Source organism: Phascolarctos cinereus, unplaced genomic scaffold (genome assembly GCF_003287225.1).
Source record: "Phascolarctos cinereus isolate Bilbo 61053 unplaced genomic scaffold, phaCin_HiC Scaffold_726;HRSCAF=1367, whole genome shotgun sequence".
Classification (NCBI taxonomy): domain Eukaryota; kingdom Metazoa; phylum Chordata; class Mammalia; order Diprotodontia; family Phascolarctidae; genus Phascolarctos; species Phascolarctos cinereus.
The window spans coordinates 402,125,428-402,147,042 of record NW_027556098.1 but is presented as its reverse complement, the minus strand read 5'-3'; the positions used below and the strand labels follow the sequence as shown (position 1 = coordinate 402,147,042).

General features: G+C 40.1%; 1 protein-coding gene across 9 annotated transcripts in view; it reads right to left on the bottom strand.

Annotated features, from left to right (window-relative positions):
• The window catches only part of LOC110200380 (tumor necrosis factor receptor superfamily member 14-like), a 38,509-nt gene that overhangs the window by 11,255 nt on the left and 5,639 nt on the right, over window positions 1-21,615 (bottom strand). For all 9 annotated transcript variants that reach the window (XR_013482564.1, XR_013482561.1, XR_013482560.1 and 6 more), the window contains 4 exons: window positions 21,489-21,594; window positions 18,112-18,237; window positions 14,761-14,916; window positions 674-764 (listed from right to left, as the gene is read on the bottom strand). Coding sequence is in view for 4 of the 9 variants with exons in the window: in XM_078145752.1 (XP_078001878.1) it covers window positions 674-764; window positions 14,761-14,916; window positions 18,112-18,237; window positions 21,489-21,594 (479 nt within the window). In the remaining 5 variants the exon portion in view is untranslated. The remainder of the gene's footprint in view (window positions 1-673; window positions 765-14,760; window positions 14,917-18,111; window positions 18,238-21,488; window positions 21,595-21,615) is intronic.

Sequence of the window (21,615 nt, the reverse complement as noted above, 5' to 3'; positions counted from 1 at the left end):
GTTGTCTCAAGTATTTAAAGAGATGTTGAGTGGAACAGAAGTAAACTCACTCTGCTTGGCCCCAGAGGGTAGAAACTGGAGTGATGGAGAGAAGACACAGAAAGGCAGATTTTAGTTCAGTTTAAGGGCAAAATCATAATAATGGGAGCTGTCCAACAGAAGGAAGACCAGAAGGAAGTGTAGACAAGGAGAACAGCTTTGAAAGCTAGATGTTGAATTTCTTTTATGTCTAAGAGGAAATGCAAGCTGTATAGTCTGCTGTACATTCAGAGGCGTACTGGAATTGGCTCGATCCATAAGCCCATTGTTAAATTTCAGGGTGAGACTCATGCCTCAGATACTGGCAAATATTATAAATGAAGGCTTGATTTGTTTTTTTGTTGAGTGTCTAGACTTAAGAAAATGACAAAGAAAATGTTGTTGATGATGAATAAACTGAAAAGTGTGTCTTGTGTATATTTATGTTTCAGAGATCCAGTTGTGAAACATTTATCTGAATACCCTGTGGATATTTCTTCTTGTTCTTGTTCTTTTTTTTTTTTTGTTCTGCTTTGTGTGTGGAAACACTTGCTTTGCTTGGTGTTTGTTAAGGTCAGAATTTTTGTTTAAAACACTATAAATGAACAAGCAAAAAGAGCGAACCACTAAGTCCCAGAGAGCATTATATACCTACTTGGTCCATGGCAGACACTGGTCAAGAGTCCCATTGGGGGAAAATGTCCCTGCCTGGCACTCTTCACAGATGGTGTTGTTTCTCTCTGTGCCTGAAAGAGGAGGAAATATGGGAGATTTGGTGCCAAGAATAGCACAGAATTGGAACAAAACATGGCAGCTAGGACAGTGTCCCTGGATTGGTTGGTCCCTTCCCTGGAAGCTCTGTGTCAGAGGAAAGAGTGTTACGAACAACTCTATGAAATACTCCCCAGACCTGTGGCAAGAAATTTATTTAAGAATATATACTCTGTTTTTATATCACCTACATTACCCAATGTTTCTTTTCCCTTACTAGTAAATATTTAACAACCAGCTCTCTGGGGGAGAAAAGAGGAATACAGGGCATGTTTTTATGATTTTTATATTTAACGGATGGAAAACTAACATTTCCCCCATCATTTTCTTAAATCTAAGCAATTAACAAAACAATAAATTAAGCCCTGATTTATACTGTTTCCCCATTTCTGAAGTGCCAATGCTCACATTGAAAATTTAACAATCCGCTCTTGGGGGAGCAGTTCAGGCTGGCTCTAGTGTACCCCTTATGGCCTTATCTCACCCAGAGAGCCATCTCTTACAACTGAGAATCTTTTAAAAAAGAGAAAACAGTTCAGGAAGCTAATCAACCTATGAAAAAAAGTGAAACATGTGTAGTGTTCCATACCCCTAGCCCCCCACTTCTACAAAGAAACTGGAGATTCAGGATGAAGTATGGTTGGTTTGCTGTTGTCCTTTGTTCTTAAATTTTTAATTTTCTTTTTCTTTTAGGCAATTTGGGTTAAGTGACTTGCCCAGGACCACACAGCTAGTAAGTGTCAAGTGTTTGTCCTGAGGCCAGATTTGAACTCAGGACCTCCTGACTTCAGGGCTGGTGCTCTATCTACTGCATCACCTAGCTGCCCTGTTGTCTTTTGTTCTTGAAGAAGACCAAAATGACACCACTCTGTTGGGGTCAAGGTACAGTGTGGCTGATCAGACCAACAGGAACTCAGAAGGCTCTACAACAGTCCATGTGGACAACCATAGTGGAGATGTCACTAAATTTGTTCATCTCACCTTTCTTTTGAGCTACTAAAATTCTGCTTCATTCATGGAGCTCAGTGCTTTTGACGTGGGCATGCTGTGCTGGGAAGTCCTTTGCTATATCATACAATCAATTCCAAAGTCCTTCAGAGAGACCCTGAGAATGTCCTTGTATTGCTTCTTCTAACCTCCATATGAGCACTTGCCTTGTGTGAGTTCTATGTAAAACAGTATTTTAGGTAAAGGTATATTTGGAATTTGAACAACATGGCCAGCCTATTACTGGAGAGTTGGGCTGTCTGCAGTAGAGTTTCAGTGCTTGGCAGTTTAATTTGAGAAAAGACCTCAGTGTCTGGTATCTTATCCTGCAAGGTAATTTTCAGAATCCTCCTAAGACAATTCAAATGGAAGTGATTCAGTTTCCTGGCATGGCGCTGGTATACTGTCCAGGCTTCACAGGCATACAACATTGAGGTCAGCACAATGACTGTTTAGGTGTTCAGTTTGGTAGTCAGTCTAATACCTCTTCTCTCTCACATTCTCCTTCAGAGCCTCCCAAACACTGAGCTAGCTCTGGCAATATTTGCATCAACCTCACCATCTATGTTCATATCCCTGGAGAGTATACTGCCAACATAAGTGAACTTATCTACAGCATTCAATATTTCTCTATTTGCTGTTCTACATTTGGATGGTGTGGTGCTGGCTGGTGGAAAACCTGTGCCTTCTTGGTGTTAATTGTTAGATCAAAATTAGCACTAGCAGCAGAGAATTGATCCATATTTTGGTGCATCTCAGCTTCAGAGCCCACATTAAGTGCACAATCATCTGTAAACAAAAAGTCACATACCAACTCTCCCTCCACCTTAGTCTTGGCTTATAGTCTTTTCAAGTTAAATAATTTACCATCAGTGTGTGATATTGATGCTATTTTCATCCTAGCTGAAGTTCTTTGACAACGCTGTTGAACACATCATGCTAAAAAGCGTGGGAGCAAGCACACAGCCCCGCTTCACTCTGCTGGTGACTGGGAAAGCACAAGAGCATCGTCTATTACGCAGAACCCAGGAAAGCATGCCATCATGGAATTGGTATATGATACTGATGAACTTCTCTGCGCAACTAAATAGGGGATAATGATAGCACCTATTTCCTAGGGCTGTTGTAAGAATCAAATGAAATAACATTTGCAAAGCACTTAGCACAGTGCCTGGCACATAGTAGGTGCTATGTAAATGCGTGTTTACTTATTACCATTTAGGTTATCTGAAACCACACGAATGATTTTGCCTGCTTATAGGATCATGGCTTTGGAGGTAGAAGGGACCTTAGAGATCACTGAGTTCTACTGCTACATTTTACAGGAGAGGAAACTGCTTAGTTGGCCCCACAGGTTACTTCTTGAATATTTGAAAGATCTTCATTTTGGGCCGTTAGGTCCTCTCTCCGTGAGTGCATGCAGGTTATGATCCCTTTCTATTTTATTTTATGGTTTTATTCATTTATTTTAAACTTAAGTACTAAAACTTAAATGCACAATAAGAAAAAGAAACATATTATAAACTTAGATACAAAATGAGAAAAGAAAAAAAAAAGCATTGTCATGTGCACAGCAGAACGTAAGAGAGGATTCAAATTACACAACAATCAATTTCCATTTCAAGAAAGCCTATGTAATAAATAGTACACATTGTGTTGGGTGCTATCCATCTTTTCTTTTCTTCCTTATAAATTTTCTTTTGTTCTGTGCTGTGCATTTTTACTTTATTTCCTTCCCCTTCCTCTCCCCCCTTTGCTGAGAAGGCTACAATTAAGCACACACACATATGTCTATGTATATACACACATACATATATATGCACACATATATACACATATGTATTTATACATACATATATATGTGTGTGTTTACATACATACACTTACCCATACATATACTTAGATGTCGATAACCATACTCATATACAGACACATACATTCATGTGCATTTATGTAAGGTGTACTATACTTGTTAATCCTCTGTTTCTCTGAGGGTGCATAACATATTCCTTCATAAGTCCAACTCTTTCCATATTTTTCCAAGTCCACCAACTCATCATTTCCTATACCACAACAATATTCCAACCTTATACTGTCTAGTTATTTTAAATAGTCTAAAACAATATTGATTAATATGGCTTAGATATATTATAATTTCCTATTGTTTTCTTTTGATTAAATCTATTTTAGCTTTAACTTTGAGATCATGATTACTACGCCTTGCTTTTTTTTCCTAATAAATTCTTTGATCTTTATTTTATATTTGTGTGTATCTCTTATTTACTATCCCTCCTGACTTCTGTAATCTAATACCTTGCCCTCTCATTAATTAACCTAATCCCCTGGCAAATAGCCCTCCTTTATCCTTCCTTCTCCCACCTTTCCCCTTACCTTCTTGTTTCTATCTGAATTTAGAAGACTTTTATAGCCTTTCAAACATGTTATTCCTTCTTTATCCCATGCCAATTAATCTAGACACCCTTCTATAACCTTCCCTTTTCCTACTCCCTCACTCTCTTATTTATTTATAAGTTTAGAAGACTTTTATTCCCTTCTAAGTGTATAAATTGCTCTCTCTTTAACCCAGATCTGATGTGAGTAGGGTTCCTTTTAAAAACCCCCCTCTTATCTTCTCCCCTTCCATATCCCCTTATCCCTTTATTCCTTTCTGAATCAGAAAAATTTTATACCCTTCTAGATATGTATGTATTGTTACCTTTTAAACCCATTCCTGATGAGAGTAGGGTTCCAGAACTACCAGCCCTCCTCCCCCATCTAAACCTCTGTGTCAGTTCTTCCTGTAGCACCTCATTTGTATAAGACAATTACTCTTTTTACCTTTCCCAAATGGTTTTACTTTTTAGAATCACATCATACTCAGGTCTACTCCATTCTTTCTTTTGAACTACCCAATTACTATCTTGGTCTCTTATACGTCTGCTAATTTCCCCTTGCCCAACTCTAATTTTTAAGGAGTCATTTTCTTCCTTAAGATTCTGGATCTTGGACTTCTGCTTCTGGGAGCCAAGATGGCGGAGTGAAAAGGTAGTTGTTCTCACTCTCCCCTATCAATCTCTGAAAACCCAGAAAATATCACCCCAGAAAAAAACCCTGGAACACCTGAACTAGAAGAAAGACGGGCAGCAGAAGTTCAGCAGCCCAGCAAACGGGTCTCCCAGTGCCTCACCAAAAATAAGGGAGGCAGAACTACAAGGGGCCCCAGGAAGATAAGTACCCTGTGGCATTCATCTGAAAGGAGGTGAAGAAAACAACCTAAAGGCTTCCTAAAGCCCTGGCCTTGCTGATTCCAACCCAACACCAGGTGAGCTGTAGGCCCTGCAGCCTCCAATTGTGAAGAAATCCTGAAGCCGAGGTGGTAGAACAGGCAAACACCAACACCTGGACCTCTGTGTGCCTCAGTGAGGGCAGAGGGAACCAGTGGAAACCAGCTCTGAAAACCACCAGGAGCCTCAGCACTCTACCTTGAAGGAATCTCCCAGTGCATTAGCAGAAAGGAGGGAGACAACACTGCAGGGGGCCCCAGGCAGATAAACACCTGCAGCACCATCTAAAAGGAGCTGAAGAAAGCTAAAGGAAAGGAAAAGCAGGCAACCTAGAATTGCCTGAAAGTTCCAGCCTTGCTGATTCCAGCCCAACACAAGGTAAGCTGCCAGAAACCTACAGCCTCCAATTCCAGCATAAGAGGCCCCAGCAAAAGCCAGTGACCAAGACCTAGGCTCCCAACACAAGAAGCTTGGGTCAGTACCCTCTGTTCCCCAGCAGGAGAGCTCAATCTCTTTAAAGGCCAGGGAATAAAGAAACACCATGAGTAAAAAGAAACGTACCATAGATTCATATTATGAGAAGAGTGAAGATCAAGACAGAAATTCTGAAGAGGACAACATTGTCAACAAACCCACATCTGCAACAACAAAAGGGAATATGAACTGGTCTGAAGCCCAAAAAGCCTTCTTAGAAGAGCTCAAGAAGGATTTTAATAGTCAAATGAGAGAGGTAAAAGAGTCCTTCAAAAATACAATTGGCCAATTGGAAAAAAAATACACTGAAGAAAACAAGTCCCTAAAAAACACAATTGGCCAATTGAAGAAGGAAGGACAAAAACTAACAGAAGAGTACACTGAAGAAAACAAGTCCCTAAAAAACACAATTGGCCAGTTGAAGAAGGAAGTACAAAAACTAACAGAAGAGTACACTGAAGAAAACAAGTCCCTAAAAAACACAATTGGCCAGTTGAAGAAGGAAGTACAAAAACTAACAGAAGAAAACAATCTGTTAAAAACTAGAATTGGACAAATGGAAACTAATGTCTCTATGAGAGAGCAAGAATCAGTCAAACAGAAACAAAAAAATGAAAAAATAGATGAAAATGTAAAATACCTCATCAGTAAAACAACCACCTGGAAAATCGACTCAGGAGAGACAATTTAAAAATTATTGGACTACCTGAAAATCATGATGAAAAAAAGAGCCTGGACAGTATCTTTCAGGAAATCATAAAGGAAAACTGCCCGAAGTCCTAGAACCAGAAGGGAAAATAACCATAGAAAGAATCCACCGATCACCACCTGAAAGAGATCCCAAATTGACAAGCCAAGAATATAATAGCAAAATTCCAAAATTACCAGATGAAAGAGAAGGTGCTGCAAGCAGCCAGAAAGAAACAATTTAAATATCATGGAACCACAGTCAGGATTACACAGGACCTTGCAGCTTCTACATTAAAAGACCAGGGTGGAACATGATATTCCATAAGGCAAAGGAGCTTGGAATGCAGCCAAGGATCAATTACCCAGCAAAAATGAGCATCATTTTTCAAGGGAGGAGGTGGATATTCAACGAAATAGGAGACTTCCAAACTTTCCTGATAAAAAGACCAGAGCTCAACAAAAAATTTGATCTTCAAGTACAGGACTCAAGAAGGACTTAAAAAGGTAAATGGGACAGAAGGATACAATATGTTGTTAATAAGGGGGGGGCTGTTTAAACCCCTACAAGGGAATATGAGACTTGCAACCCTTGAGAACTGTATTGTTATTACACCTTGTTAAAGGAGTATACATAAAGAGGGTGGATATTAGTTGACTTTGATGTAATGATAAAAAAAATCTAATCAAGTGGGTTCAATCTGATCTTAGAAAAGTAGTAGAACAAAAAGGAAAGGAAGAAAGACAAGGAGGAGGCAGACAAGGGTAAATTACATTACAGGAAAAGAAAAAAAAATCCTATTTCAGCAGAAGGAAAGAAGTGGGGGAGCATTGTTTGAACCTTACTCTCATCAGATTTGGCTCAAGAAGGGCATAACATAATCAGTTAGGTATAGAAATCTAACTTGCCCTATAGGCAGTAGGAGGGAAAAGGGGAAAGAAAAGGGAGGGGGGAAAGAAAAGGGAGGGGGAAGAAGGGAGAAGACAGTAAGAGTAAAGGGAAGAAAAGGGAAAGGGATAATAAAAGGGGAGGAGGGACTGAAGGAGGCGGTGGTCAAAAGCAAAACACTAGTGAAGGGGGAAAGGAAAAAGGAGAAAGAAAAGCATAAATGGGGGAAAAGGATGGAGAAAAAGACACAGATAGTAATCATAACTGTGAATGTGAATGGGATGAACTCTCCCATAAAACGGAAATGGATTGCAGAATGGATTAAAAACCATAATCCTACAATATGTTGTTTACAGGAAACACATTTGAAAAAGAGTGACACATACAGGGTAAAGGTAAAAGGCTGGAGCAGAATATATTATGCATCAGCTGAAGTAAAAAAAGCAGGGGTAGCAATCCTGATCTCAGACAAAGCAAAAGCAAAAATAGATCTAATCAAAAGAGATAAGGAAGGAAACTACATCCTGCTAAAAGGCACCATAGACAATGAAGTAATATCATTACTAAACATATATGCACCAAATGGTATAGCATCCAAATTCTTACAGGAGAAGTTCAGGGAGTTACAGGAAGAAATAGACAGCAAAACTATACTAGTGGGGGACCTGAACCTCCCCCTCTTGTCACTAGATAAGTCTAACCACAAAACAAACAAGAAAGAAGTTAAGGAGGTGAATAGAACATTAGAAAAGTTAGGTATGATAGACCTCTGGAGAAAACTGAATGGGGATAGAAAGGAATATACTTTTTTCTCGGCAGTACATGGCACATACACAAAAATTGTGTACTAGGGCATAAAAACCTCACAATCCAATGCAGAAAGGCAGAAATATTAAATGCATCCTTTTCAGATCATGATGCAATAAAAATTATATGTAATAAAGGGCCATGGAAAGATAGACTAAAAAATAATTGGAAACTAAATAATCTAATCCTAAAAAATGATTGGGTCAAACAACAAATCATAGAAACAATCAATAATTTCATTCAAGAGAATGACAATAATGAGACAACATACCAAAACCTATGGGATGCAGCGAAAGCAGTTCTTAGGGGAAGTTTTATATCTCTAAATGCTTACATAAATAAAATAGAAAAAGAGGAGATTAATGAATTGGGCATACAACTAAAAAAACTAGAAAAAGAACAAATTAAAAATCCTCAACTAAACACCAAATTAGAAATATTGAAAAGGAAAAATTAATAAAATTGAAATTAAGAAAACTATTGAACTAATAAATAAAACTAAGAGCTGGTTTTATGAAAAAACCAATAAAATAGATAAACCTTTGGTTAATTTAATTAAAAAAAAGAAAGAAGAAAACCAAATTACTAGTATCAAGAATGAAAAGGGAAGCTACCACCAAGGAAGAGGAAATTAAAACAATAATTAGGAATTATTTTGCCCAACTATATGCCAACAAATTTGACAATCTTAGTGAAATGGATACATATTTACAAAAATATAAATTGCCCAGATTAACTGAAGAGGAAGTAAAATACTTAAATAACCCCATCTCAGAAAAAGAAATTGAACAAGCCATTGATGAACTCCCTAGGAAAAAATCTCCAGGGCCAGATGGATTTACATGCGAATTCTATCAAACATTTAAAGAACAATTAATTCCAATACTATATAGACTATTTGGGAAAATAGGTGAAGAAGGAGTCTTACCAAATTCTTTTTATGATACAAATATGGTGTTGATACCTAAACCAGGAAGAGTCAAAATAGAGAAAGAAAATTATAGACCAATTTCTCTAATGAATATAGATGCAAAAATTTTAAACAAAATACTAGCAAATAGATTGCAGCAACTTATCACAAGAATAATACACTATGACCAGGTAGGATTTATACCAGGAATGCAGGGTTGGTTCAATATTAGGAAAACTATCAGCATCATTGAGCATATCAACACAAAACCAACAGAAACCACATGATCATCTCAATAGATGCAGAAAAAGCTTTTGATAAAATACAACACCCATTCCTATTAAAAACACTAGAAAGCATAGGTATAAATGGAGTCTTCCTTAAAATAATAAATAGCAATATCTAAAACCTTCAGCAAGCATTATATGTAATGGGGACAGGCTAGAAGCATTTCCAATAAGATCGGGGTGAAACAAGGATGTCCATTATCACCACTGTTATTCAATATTGTACTGGAAACTTAGCTTTAGCAATAAGAGAAGAAAAAGAAATTGAAGGCATTAGAATAGGCAAAGAAGAAACAAAGCTATCACTCTTTGCAGATGACATGATGATATACTTAGAGAATCCTAGAGAATCAAGTAAAAAACTACTTGAAATAATAAACAACTTTAGCAAAGTTGCAGGCTATAAAATAAACCCACATAAATCATCAGCATTTCTATATATTACCAACAAAGCCCAACAGCAAGAGATAGAAAGAGAAATCCCATTTAAACTTACTGTAGACATTATAAAATATTTAGGAGTCTACCTCCTGAAACAAACCCAGGAACTCTATGAACACAATTACAAAACACTTTTCACACAAATAAAATCAGATCTAAATAATTGGAAAAACATCAGTTGCTCATGGGTAGGCCGAGCTAATATAATAAAAATGACAATCCTACCTAAGCTAATTTACTTATTCAGTGCCATACCAATCAAACTACCAAAAAATTATTTTATAGAGTTAGAAAAAATAATAACAAGATTCATTTGGAAAAACAAAAGGTCCAGAATATCAAAGGAACTAATGAAAAGAAATGCAGGGGAAGGTGGCCTAGCAATTCCAGATCTTAAATTGTATTATAAAGCAGCAATCATCAAAACTGCTTGGTACTGGCTAAGAAATAGGGAGGTGGATCAGTGGAATAGGTTAAATATGCAAGACACAGTAGTCAATGACTATAGTAATCTATTATTTGATAAACCCAAAGACCCCAGCTTCTGGGATAAGAACCCACTCTTTGAAAAAAACTGCTGGGAAAACTGGAAAAGAGTATGGCAGAAACTAGGCATAGACCCAAATCTCACACCATATACCAAAATAAAGTCAAAATGGGTTCATGACTTAGATATAAAGGCTGATACCATAAGTAAACTGGGAGAACAAGGAATAGTTTACCTATCAGATCTATGGAGAACAGAAGAATTCATGACCAAACAGGAGATAGAGAACATTATGAAAAGCAAAATGGATAATTTTGATTACATTAAATTGAAAAGTTTTTGCACAAACAAAGCCAATGCAACTAAGATTAGAAGGAAGGTAGAAAATTGGGAAAGAATTTTTACAACCAGTCTCTCTGATAAAGGCCTCATTTCTAAAATATATAGAGAATTAAGACAAATTTATAAGAACACAAGCCATTCCCCAATTGATAAATGGTCAAAGGATATGAACAGACAGTTCTCAGATGAAGAAATTAAAGCCATCTATAGTCATATGAAAAAATGCTCTAAATCATTGATTAGAGAAATGCAAATCAAAACAACTCTGAGGTACCATCACACCTATCAGATTGGCCAACATGACAAAACAGGAAAATGATAAATGTTGGAGAAGATGTGGGAAAATTGGAACACTAATACATTGTTGGTGGAGTTGTGAAATGATCCAACCATTTTGGAGAACAATTTGGAACTATGCCCAAAGGGCTACAAAAATGTGCATACCCTTTGACCCAGCAATAGCACTTCTAGGCCTATGTCCCAAAGAGATCAAACAAATGGGAAAAGGACCCACATGTACAAAAATATTCCTAGCAGCTCTTTTTGTGGTGGCAAAGAATTGGAAATTGAGAGAATGCCCATCAATTGGGGAATGGCTGAGCAAGTTGTGGTATATGAATGTAATGGAATACTATCGTGCTATAAGAAATGATGAACAGGCTGACTTCAGAAAAACCTGGAAAGACTTATATGGCCTGATGCTGAGTGAAGTGAGCAGAACCAAGAGGACTTTGTACATAATAACAGCCACGTTATGTGATGACTAATATTGTTAAACTGAACCCTTCTATGCATTACAAGGATCTAAGACATCTCTAGAGGCCTCGGGATGGAAAATGCTGTCCACACCCAAAGAAAGAACTATGGAAGTCGAATCGCTCTCACTTATTTTTACCTTCTGTTGAGTTTTGTTTCATGTTTCTGATGGTTCCTCTTATTGGTTTTAATTTTTACTTACAATACCACTAATGTGAAAATATGTTTAATAGGAATGTAAATGTAAAGCCTATATGAGATTGTGCACTGTCTTGGGGAGGTTTGGGGGGGGGAGGAAGGGGGAGAAAAAATTTTAACTCAAAAGCGTATGGAAGTGATTGCTGATAAATCAGAATAAATTAATAAAAAAAAGATTCTGGATCTCCTTTTCCTATTGGTTGACTTCCTTTTCATAATCTTGTTTTTCTTGAATTGTTCTTATTAAAATTTTTTTTCCTCAATCTCTTTCATTTGATTTTTAAAGCGTTTATGAAGTTCTTCTACAAATTCTTTTTTGGCAGGTAACCATTTGATGTTATTCTTTTGGGTAGGAAGGCCTTTTTTGTTTTTGCTTCAGTATCCTCCTCTGAAGATGAACCCTGGTCTTCTCTATTCCCATAGTGACTTTCTATAGTTGGGGTCTTTCTCCTTTATTTATTTATTTATAATTTATAGAAGCTTATTATTACAATCACCTCTGGTCATGAGGCATGAAGGATGGTATCTCTGGCCTCAAGACCTCCTTCAGTTCTCCCCTCTGGCCTGGAACCAGACCAAGAACTTTGCCTGTCTATAAGTGTCTACAGCCAGCAATGCCCCTGCCCCACTGCTTTTGCATTCATCCAGCATGTGCTGGTTCCTTTTCCCCCAGGGCCCCAGCAGCGCAGGTGGGCCTGCTGTCCCTTATCTGCAGAAATTTCCTCCATCTTCCCCTGCTTGGATGCTTGACTCCCCACACTGTCTAGGAAGTGAAAATTTCAGTGGTTGGGGCCCAGGCTGCCTCCCAATCCAGCTAGCCCCAGGACACACTGCTTGCTGTTTCAGTGGAACTAGATTGGAGGTGGTTATACTTCACAGGAACCAAATCTCCTGGGAATTTTCTTTGGATCTTCTCTCAGTTGTCCCAAGAGGACCACTGTTCTGCTCTAACTCTTGTATATTTTTACTGCTCCACATTCACCCTGAGGTGATATTTTGTCTTGTTTGTGGGGGGAAATCTAGAGAACTTGGAATTTTCTGACCTACACTGCCATCTTCCCAGAATCTCCTCTCTTTCCCCCTCAATTTTAGCAGATGGCCTTTCACAGTTATATCTGAAACATCCATCCCCTGAGGCCTATAGGAGCTGAGTCCGTCTGTACTTAACTAGGCAAGTCCTCAGAAACAGACCTCCAGAAAACCAGACCCCTGGTCCTATTTTAGAAGCCTCCAACACAGCAGCATTTGCCAGAACTTGAACTCTTTGGGGATCACCTTTAAGAACCCAGGGGCACATCATAAACTAGGAAAAGGAGCAATGAAGAAGTTACCTATCAGATCTACAAATATGGGAAGAGTTTATGACAAAATAAGAGAGAGAGAGATGATCACAGAGGATAAAATGGACAATTTCAGTTATATAAAATTTAAAAGAGTTTGCACAAACAAAACTAACATACCTAAAATCAGAAGGGAAACAGGTAACTGGGAAAGAGGATGGGGTTGGAAATCTTTGCAGCAAGTTTCACTGATAAAAGTCTTGTTTCCGAAATATATACAGAATTGATTCAAATGTATAAGAATAAGAGCCATTCTCCAAATGATAAATCGTCAAAGGACAGGAATAAGCAGTTTTCAAAGGAAGAAATCCAAGTTATCCACATCCTTATTTTTAAGTGTTCTAAATCTCTAATAATTAGAGAAATACAAATTAAAGTAACTCCATGGTTCCACTTCATATCCATCAGATTGAGAAGACTAACAAAAAGGGAAAATGGCAAAGGCTGGAGGGACTATGGGAAAACAGGCATATTGATATACTGTTGGTGGAGCTGTGACTTGGTCTAGACATTCTGAAAAGTTCTTTGGAACTACACCTCAATAGTTGTTAAGATGTGCATCCCCCCTGCCCATCAATTGGGGAATGGCTGAGCAAGTTGTGGTATATGAATGTAATGGAATATTATTGTACTATAACAAATGATGAACAGGCAGACTTCAGAAAAACCTGGAAAGACCTGATGCTGAGTGAAATGAGCAGAACCAAGAGAACGTTGTACACAATAACAGCCATGTTGTCTGATGACTAATATTGATAAACTTAACCTTTCCCAGCAATACAAGGATCTAAGACATCTCCAGAGGCCTTGTGATGGAAAATGCTATCCACATCCGAAGAAAGAACTATCAAAGTTGAATTGCTATTTTTTTCTCATCTGTTGAGTTTTGTTTCCTCTTTCTGATGGTTCCTCTTATTGGTTTTAATTTTTACTTACAACACCAGTAATGTGAAAATATGTTTAATAGGAATGTAAATGTATAACCTATATCAGATTGTGCACTGTCTTGGGGAGGGTCGTGGGGAGGAAGGGGGGGAATTTTAAACTCAAAAGCTTATGGAAGTGATTCTAGATAAATCAAAATTAATTAATAAAATAAAAAAAGTGTGCATTTGGCCCACTGACACCACTACTGCGTGAGCAAATTATGGAGCATGAATGTAAGGAAATAATATTTTGCCATAAGAAATGATGAAATGGATGATTTCAGTGAAACATGGGAAAACTTGTATGAACTGATGTAGAGTGAAATGAGCAGAGCCAGGGGGAATGGATTATACAGTAACAATAACATTGTAAAGCCAAACAACTTAGAAAAGACTTCAGAACTCAGATTAATGGAATGACCAGTTATAATTCCAGAGGACTCATGTTTAAACATGCTACCCATTTCCTCATGGAAAAGTAAAGGACTCAAGGCACCAATGGAAACATATACTCTGTTTGGAAATGGTCAATGCATGAATGTGCTTTGTTTGACTACACATAAATTTGCTATGAAGGTTTTTCTTTTTCTTTTTCTTATCCAGTTAGGGAGGAAAGGTGAGAAGGAGAGAAGACAGGTTTTTGTCAATTAAAAAAGTATTTCATTTAAAAGGAAAACAAATAAAGATTCAGAATCATTTGTGCCACCAAAGCACATTGGAAGATGACACCACTGGGGAGGCCTTGGTTGACTTTTTTCAGCTCTGCCTAATTCCACATTTGCCCCAGGCTGTCTGAGGTCCATGTAGATAAGACAGGGGACCTGAAACCACACTTCATGGTCATGGACTCATAAATTTCCATCAGGAAGAGACCTCAGAGGTCATATTGTCTAACCTTTTCATTTTACAGATGAGGAAACTGAGGGCCAGAAAGGTTGTATAACCTCAGGATCACAGCGACAGTGAGGGCTAAAGCTGAGTTTTGGACCCAAGCCCTCTCACACCAGATACAACCATCTTCCCACTGTATCACACCTGACTCTAGGGAGGCATCCTGAGCTGAGGGAGGGCTGGGCATTTCTCAGGTTTCCAGAGCAGCAGCCTGGAGCAGGAATACTTCTGGCTGCCTGGGTGGATGGAGATGGGGCAGGCTAACCTCTAGATTTCACGTATTGGCCAGGAGTGCAGACTCGGTGAGCCACACACATCTCACAGTCATCATCTTTCATGTTGGTGCAGAAATACCCTGGAGAGCAGCCACACACTGTGTTGGATATAGGTGAACATTCCCTTCTGGTCACCAAGCCAAATGCTGAAAGAAAGAACAAAGAGAAGAAGGAGATATTAAGTCAGTCAGTCAATATTTATTCAGGACCTATTATCTTCTGGGCATATATTACAAAGAAAGGCAAAAGCCAGTCCCTGTTCCCAAGGAGGTCACAGTCTATGGGGATGACAGCATGCAAACATGTATGTACAAACAAGATCTATACAGGATAAACTGGAGATGATCAAGAGAGGGAAGATTCTAGACCTAAGGGGGAAGGGGGTTGGCTTCCTGTAGGAGGTGGACTTTTAGCTAGGATTTGAAGGAAGCCAGGGAAGCCATGAGGTGGAGGTGAGGACAGAGCATCTATTGAAATAACCCAAGTGTGAGGTGAAGAGGATCTGCAGCAGGGAGGATGCAGTGTCAGAGAAGAGAAGGGAGACAATCAGGGGATGCCGCAAAAGGTGAATTCTACAAGCCTTGAATATAGATTGGATATGGAGGGTAAGAGATGGCACCATGAGTGCTGAATGCATCTTTCATCCTCACCTAGACTAGAAGGTCCTGCAGGGCAGCAGCAAATCTCAGAGCCTTCTAGTTTGACTCACTTGTAAACAAGAATCCCTTCTCTCCCACTCCCAACCCAAGATTGCCTAGCCTCTGTTGAGAAAGGTCCAGGGAGGGAGCACCCTGCGGTAGCCCACCCAGCTTTAGGCTCAGATGTTGCCCTAGATCCTGGGCAGTGAGGGACCCTGGACAGCTCACTCTAGGCCACTTCAGCCTACGTGTTTGCCTGGATATGCCAAACAGCCAGATTTTGCCTTAGCTCTGGGTTCATCACAATCTCAGGCCAATCTAACAACCCCTCCAGGGGGGCACTCATTGTACATTGTACATCGTACAGATACAGCCACTGAGGACCAGGTTGGGCAAAGGACTTTCTTAAGGTCATGCAGAGTCACTGAGAGGTGGCAAGAAGAAAGGAGAAGGTGGAAGGGAACAAGTATTGATTTAGTGCATACCCACCATGTGCCAGGCACTGTGCTAAGTGCTTTACAATTATCTCAGTTGATCTTTATAACAACCCTGAGAATTAAATGCTGTTATTGTCCCCATTTAACAGTTGAGGTAACTGAGGCAGACTGAGGGTAAGTGATGACCAAGGTCACAAAGTTAGAAGTGTCTGAGATCACACTTGAACCCAGGTCTTCCTGACTGCAACACTCAACCCACTGTACCACTTGGCTACCTGAGCCTGTCTCCTAGCCAAATGGATAGACAATTGACTCAGAGCTGGGAGGAACCTGATTTGTTACTATCATTTCAAAGATAAGCAAATGGAAGCCCAGAAAGGTTAGTTACCTTTTCCTGATTTCCCTTAAGGCTAGTGCCTTCCCTGTGATATTATCTCCACTTTGCCCTGCCTATCTCATGTTTGTACACCTGTTTCATGGTGTCTCCCCAATAGACTGTGAGCTTCTTCAGGGTCTTTCTTGGTATCCCCAGGACTTAGCTCAGTGCTTGACATATAATAGGTGCTTAATGAATATTTCTTGACTGACTTGCTCAACATCATACAGATAGTAAATGGCAGAGCTAGGATTTGAATCCAGAGTCTCTGACTTCTCATCTAGGACTCTTCTGGGTACATTACTTGGTATCAATAATGAGGAAGAAAACCATTTTAAACTCTAAAAAGGGATGTGTCTGAGACTGGAGGAGGGAAAGATGAAAAGCTATGACAAGCACTTAACTTGCAGTCATGGGACCTGAGTTCAAATCCTGACTCTCCGATTCACTGCCTTGTGACTTTGGACATGTCACAACTTCTCTGGGGTTGGTTTCTTCAGTAAAATGAGGGTACTGAAGGAGACAACCTGTATGGTCCTTCCCAACTCTGGATCTGTTATCTTATGATCCCTTCCATAGGGCTAGGGAGGGGAAAGATCCTGAGGGGAGAAGGTCATAGTTCCTGGGGGGAGAAGAAAAAGGCAAATGGGGGAGCAAGAACAAGGAGAGTCCCCAGGACTTTACATTGTCAAGAGATTTGACATGATTAAGCACATTTCCCAGTTATACAAAACAGCCCATTAAAATAGAGAAGTCAAAGTTCCAGAATATTAAGGGCCAAAGTAGATGAGTTGGGCAGCAGGGCCAGCTCCACCACCCAGCATTCACCTGCCTTCCCTCTCTGCCATCCCCCCACCAACAGGGATACACACCCCCTTCTCCAGCTTGATGTAGCCCTGCCCCACCTGAACTTCAGGGGTAAAGTGGGGTGGGATCATGGGGAGGGGATGTCCTTTGTTCTTGAAAACCATCCTCCATCACTGTGGTGAAAATTCATCTTTAGAAATTCATGCCTGTAAGTGAACAAGAACCTACTTTTTAAATACCCTGGAAAAGGGCAACATCAGCAGTCATCCACAATCTAGTGTGAATTAATTGCTTAGCATAATTCCTACCTGGCAGGCAACTGAGGGCAGGGGAATCATCAGAAGAGAGTGGAGAGATGGGGAGGTAATTAGAAATGCTAGAGCATGGCTGGGGAGGACAAGCCTACCTGGGGGTTGTAGGGAGAGGTTTTGAGCAGCCAGGAGGAAGCACCAGGTCATGAGACAATCCTCCTACTCCAATGGCTAGGGGTCAGAAGGATGTAGACGGGAACATTTAAGGTGTTGGCAGGGCTCTAGAGATTAAATCAACCTCTTTCACAGGTTCCTAAGGTCATCTCTGCTGATAGCCCCCTTTGGAATCCTAGACATTTTAAGGGCTGTGTTCTGAGGTCTCTTCCAGCTTGGATCGTCTGTATTTTGGGGTCGTGTGAGAGAGTGTGAATAAACTATCTTGTGTTTCCTAGGTGGGAAATACCATGCCCTAGAACCTTAGGAACTAGTGCAAGCCCCTCATGTTATAGATAGGCAAATTGAGGTCCAAAGAATGAACATGATTGTCCGAGGCCACACAAGGAAAAACCTGAAATGGAACCCAGGTTTCCCACCTATCAGCACAGCACTCTCACTGCCTCTCTTCTTAATATGGTCCAACTCCTGCTCTCTAGGCTATTGACTTCCCCTCACCCCATCTTGTCTGGGTAGGTCCAAGACAGATGACTTTCTCTGAACCCAGCTCCTCTTTCCAGGGAACTATAGAGGGCTCAGTTCAGAACACTGGAGCAGGCAGGCTTTGGATTAGATCCAGGATCCTAGCTGACCCCAAGGCCTCTGAAGCTCTCCTTACCAGGGTCACAGACTTTACACTGGAGACAGTCCTTCAGGCCACTCCGGTGTGCTGTGTAGGTCCCGGGATCGCAAGGCACACATGTGGTGCCTGTCATTAGACTGCATGTCTCATGAACTCTGTAACCTAATGGTATTAAAGCGTCAGCATCAAGAACAAGGCAGAGGATACTTCCCTGAAGAAACCACTCCCCTCCAGGCCCACTCTCCCCTCCGTGCTACCCTGACACCACCATATGCACACCCAAGCCCAGACACAGGAATCTACTAAGGCCACCTGTGAAACTTAGGGTGGTTTAGTATGAAAATTAGGATGGTACACATCTGTATCCCAATCCTCAGAGTCTTAGAATCCAGTGTGTCAAAAGTGAAAGGGACCTCAGAACAAGCACTTAGGATGTCAGCATTAAAAACAACTCTAGAACGTAGAATGTCAAAGCTGGGAGGGACTTCAGTACATAGGATTCAGATTGGAAGGACAATCTTAGAACACAGAATTTTAGAGGCGAGAGGGCTCTTAGAACAGATAGCATCAGAATTAGGAAGGAACTGAGAGCATAGAATGTCAAAGCTTGGTGGGACCTCAAAAAAATGAGATTCAGAGTCGGGATGGCAATCTTAGATACCATGTTCTAAATAATAAGACAATAATAAACAATAATAACAAAAAACAACAAAAAATAACCAATAACACCATAAAGAACATATGTTCTAAAATTTTTAAAAAACACAGGTTCTAAAATTAAAAGCACCAAAAAAAGTCATGTGCACAGAAGAACATAGGAGAGGATTCAAAATATATAGCTCTAAGTTTTCATTTCCAGAAAGCCTATATATTAAATGCTATGTGTTATATTGAAAGCTGTCTATCTTTTCTTTGCATCCTCGTAAGTTTTCTTTTCTTCTCTGCTGTATACTTTTTACTTTGTCCTTTTTCCCTTACCTGCCACCTCAAGGCCGTAATTGAGCATGGATATGTTTATATATAGGTATTGATATATACATAAATCTATACATATATACACATAAATACGAATATAAATATACACATATATAAACATATACTTTCTCTAAGAGATTCTACTCCTAATCTTTGTTTTTCTGCCTGTGCACATCTCTTTATTTTTCCTATCTCTCCTAACCTCTCTACTTTACTTCTACCTGCTCTCTTAGTCTCCTATTACTTAACCTACCTCCACTCTAGCAATCCCTCCTTTATCCTCCCATTCTCCTAAATCTTAATATCCTTTTGTACACTCCTTTGACCCATTCTGTCTCCCTCTCCTCTATAGCTCCCTCCCTTATCCTGTTAGGATGTTAGAAGTCACCTAGTCCTATGCTCTTGCTTTACAGATGTGGAAACTAAGTGACTGGCCCCAGGTCACACAGGTAGTGAGGAGGAGATCCAGCAGTCAAGCCGGTCCCTAAGATCTCATCCCATGCAGAAGTGCAGTAAATTTAGGCCAAGGCAGGTCCGGAATCTTAGGCCCCATCTAAGCTGGCCTCGATGGTCACTGCCATGGGGGACCAGGGAAAACACAAGGTGGGGGAGGGTGGGTTTTTAGTGGGGTGAAGGTGGAGGTACAAGATGCAGAACCCAAGTTTGTTTGCTTTAGAGTTTACGTACATGGAGTTATCCAGAATAATGTTCCCAAGGACTCAGCAGGCAATGAAACAAAAAACTTCTTAAGCATTCTCTATCTGCAAGGCTTAATCTGAGCAGCTAGGTGGTGCAGTGGGTAGAGTGCCAGGCCTGGAGTCTGGAAGACCTGAATTAAAATATGGCCTGAGATGCTTTTCAGCTGTGTAACCCTGGACAAGTCACTTAATCCTGCTTTCCTCAGTTTCTTTACTGGTTAAAATGAGATGGAGGAGAAAATGGCAAACTGCTCCAACCAACATCTTTGCCATGAAAACCCCAGATGGAATTATGAAGAGTCTCACAAGAGTGAATAACAACAAATCTTCAAGGCGCCAGATTGGCTTTGGGAATAAAAAGACAAAAACAAAACAAAACCAAACCAAACCAGAAACAGTCTCTGCCCTCAAGGAGATTACATTCTACCAGAGGAATATAATATGCACAGACATAAATCAATACAAATTCACACCAAATACATAGAGTGATTTGGGGTGGGGAAGAGGAGAGGAGAGGATACAGAGGCAGAGACAAGGAGAGACAGAAAGAGGAGGCAGAGAGAAGGAGGGAGAAGAGACAGAGAAAAAGAAAATCAGATGAATTTTTAGTGGAAAATGAAGTATGTATTTTTTTCATTTTCTTTTTCTTGCTTTTTTTTTGCAATATGACTAATATGGAACTTTTTTTGCGTGACTTCACACGTATAATTGATATCATATTGTGTCCCTTCTCAATGGGTGGGGGAAGGGCTGAGGGAGAGAATTGGGGACTCAAAACTTTTTAAAAATTAATGTTAAAAATAAATAAATACTATTTAAAAAAATGAGAGAGAATCAGAAAAGATCTTCTGGAGAGGTGGTATCTGAGCTGTCTGTTGAAGGCATTCAAGAGTTCCACAAGGCTGAGGTAAGGAGGGCATTCCAGACATAAGGGGCCCCTCATTATGCAGACAAATGCACAGATGAGGGAATGGCATAAAGGGTCTAAGGGCCAGGAATAGGGAATTGTGATGAGGTGAATGGAATCAGGGATCTAGACAAAGGTAACAAGTCTCTCCACCATCAGCATTTGCTGAATAAGTGTCCTAAGTCCCACCTGGCTCTGAACTCCATGGAGAAGGCAGAGGAAATGAGAGATGTGCCCTGGGGGACTTCTCCCTTATTCCTCTCTTACCTCAATGACCACCCAACTGTCCTCCTTCTGGTCCAGACAGTCCTGCATTAAACCCTTTATAGCCTTAGACCACAGCTAACTCTAAACTCTGCATGCAAGAGGCATTCAATGAAAGCCTACTGACTGAATAAATTTGTCCTTTCCATCAATAAGAACAGCTGCCTTATAAGGTAGTAAGTACCCCATTCCTAAAGTATTCAAGAAGAGATTCTTATGTTGGGGAAAAGATCAGGCTAGATGCCCCTCCATCTTTCTGCTAAGCTCCTAGATGCCCTCCACGTTCCCTCTGAGCTCTGAGATGCCCTCCATGGCCCCTCTGAGCTCTGAGATGCCTTTCACCTTCCCTCTAACCTCTGAGATGCCTTTCACCTTCCCTCTGAGCTCTGAGATGCCCTCCATGGTCCCTCTGAGCTCTGAGATGCCCTCCATTGTCCCTCTGAGCTCTGAGATTCTATGATTCTGGAATTTGAATGGTTACATAAAGCAAGGAAGAGAACCTGGAAGAGGCAGTCATTTACCAGAGAAAGAGAGTGATTTGTCCTAGAGAAGGAAACTTTCTGACTTACCTGGATGGCAGGTGGGGCAGCATTGCCCATTTACCTTATACTCTCCCATCATACACTCCAGTGCCTCCTTGAAGGGCATGAGCTGAGTTGTAATGATGCTGAATATCTTGGGAAAGGAAAGAAGGAG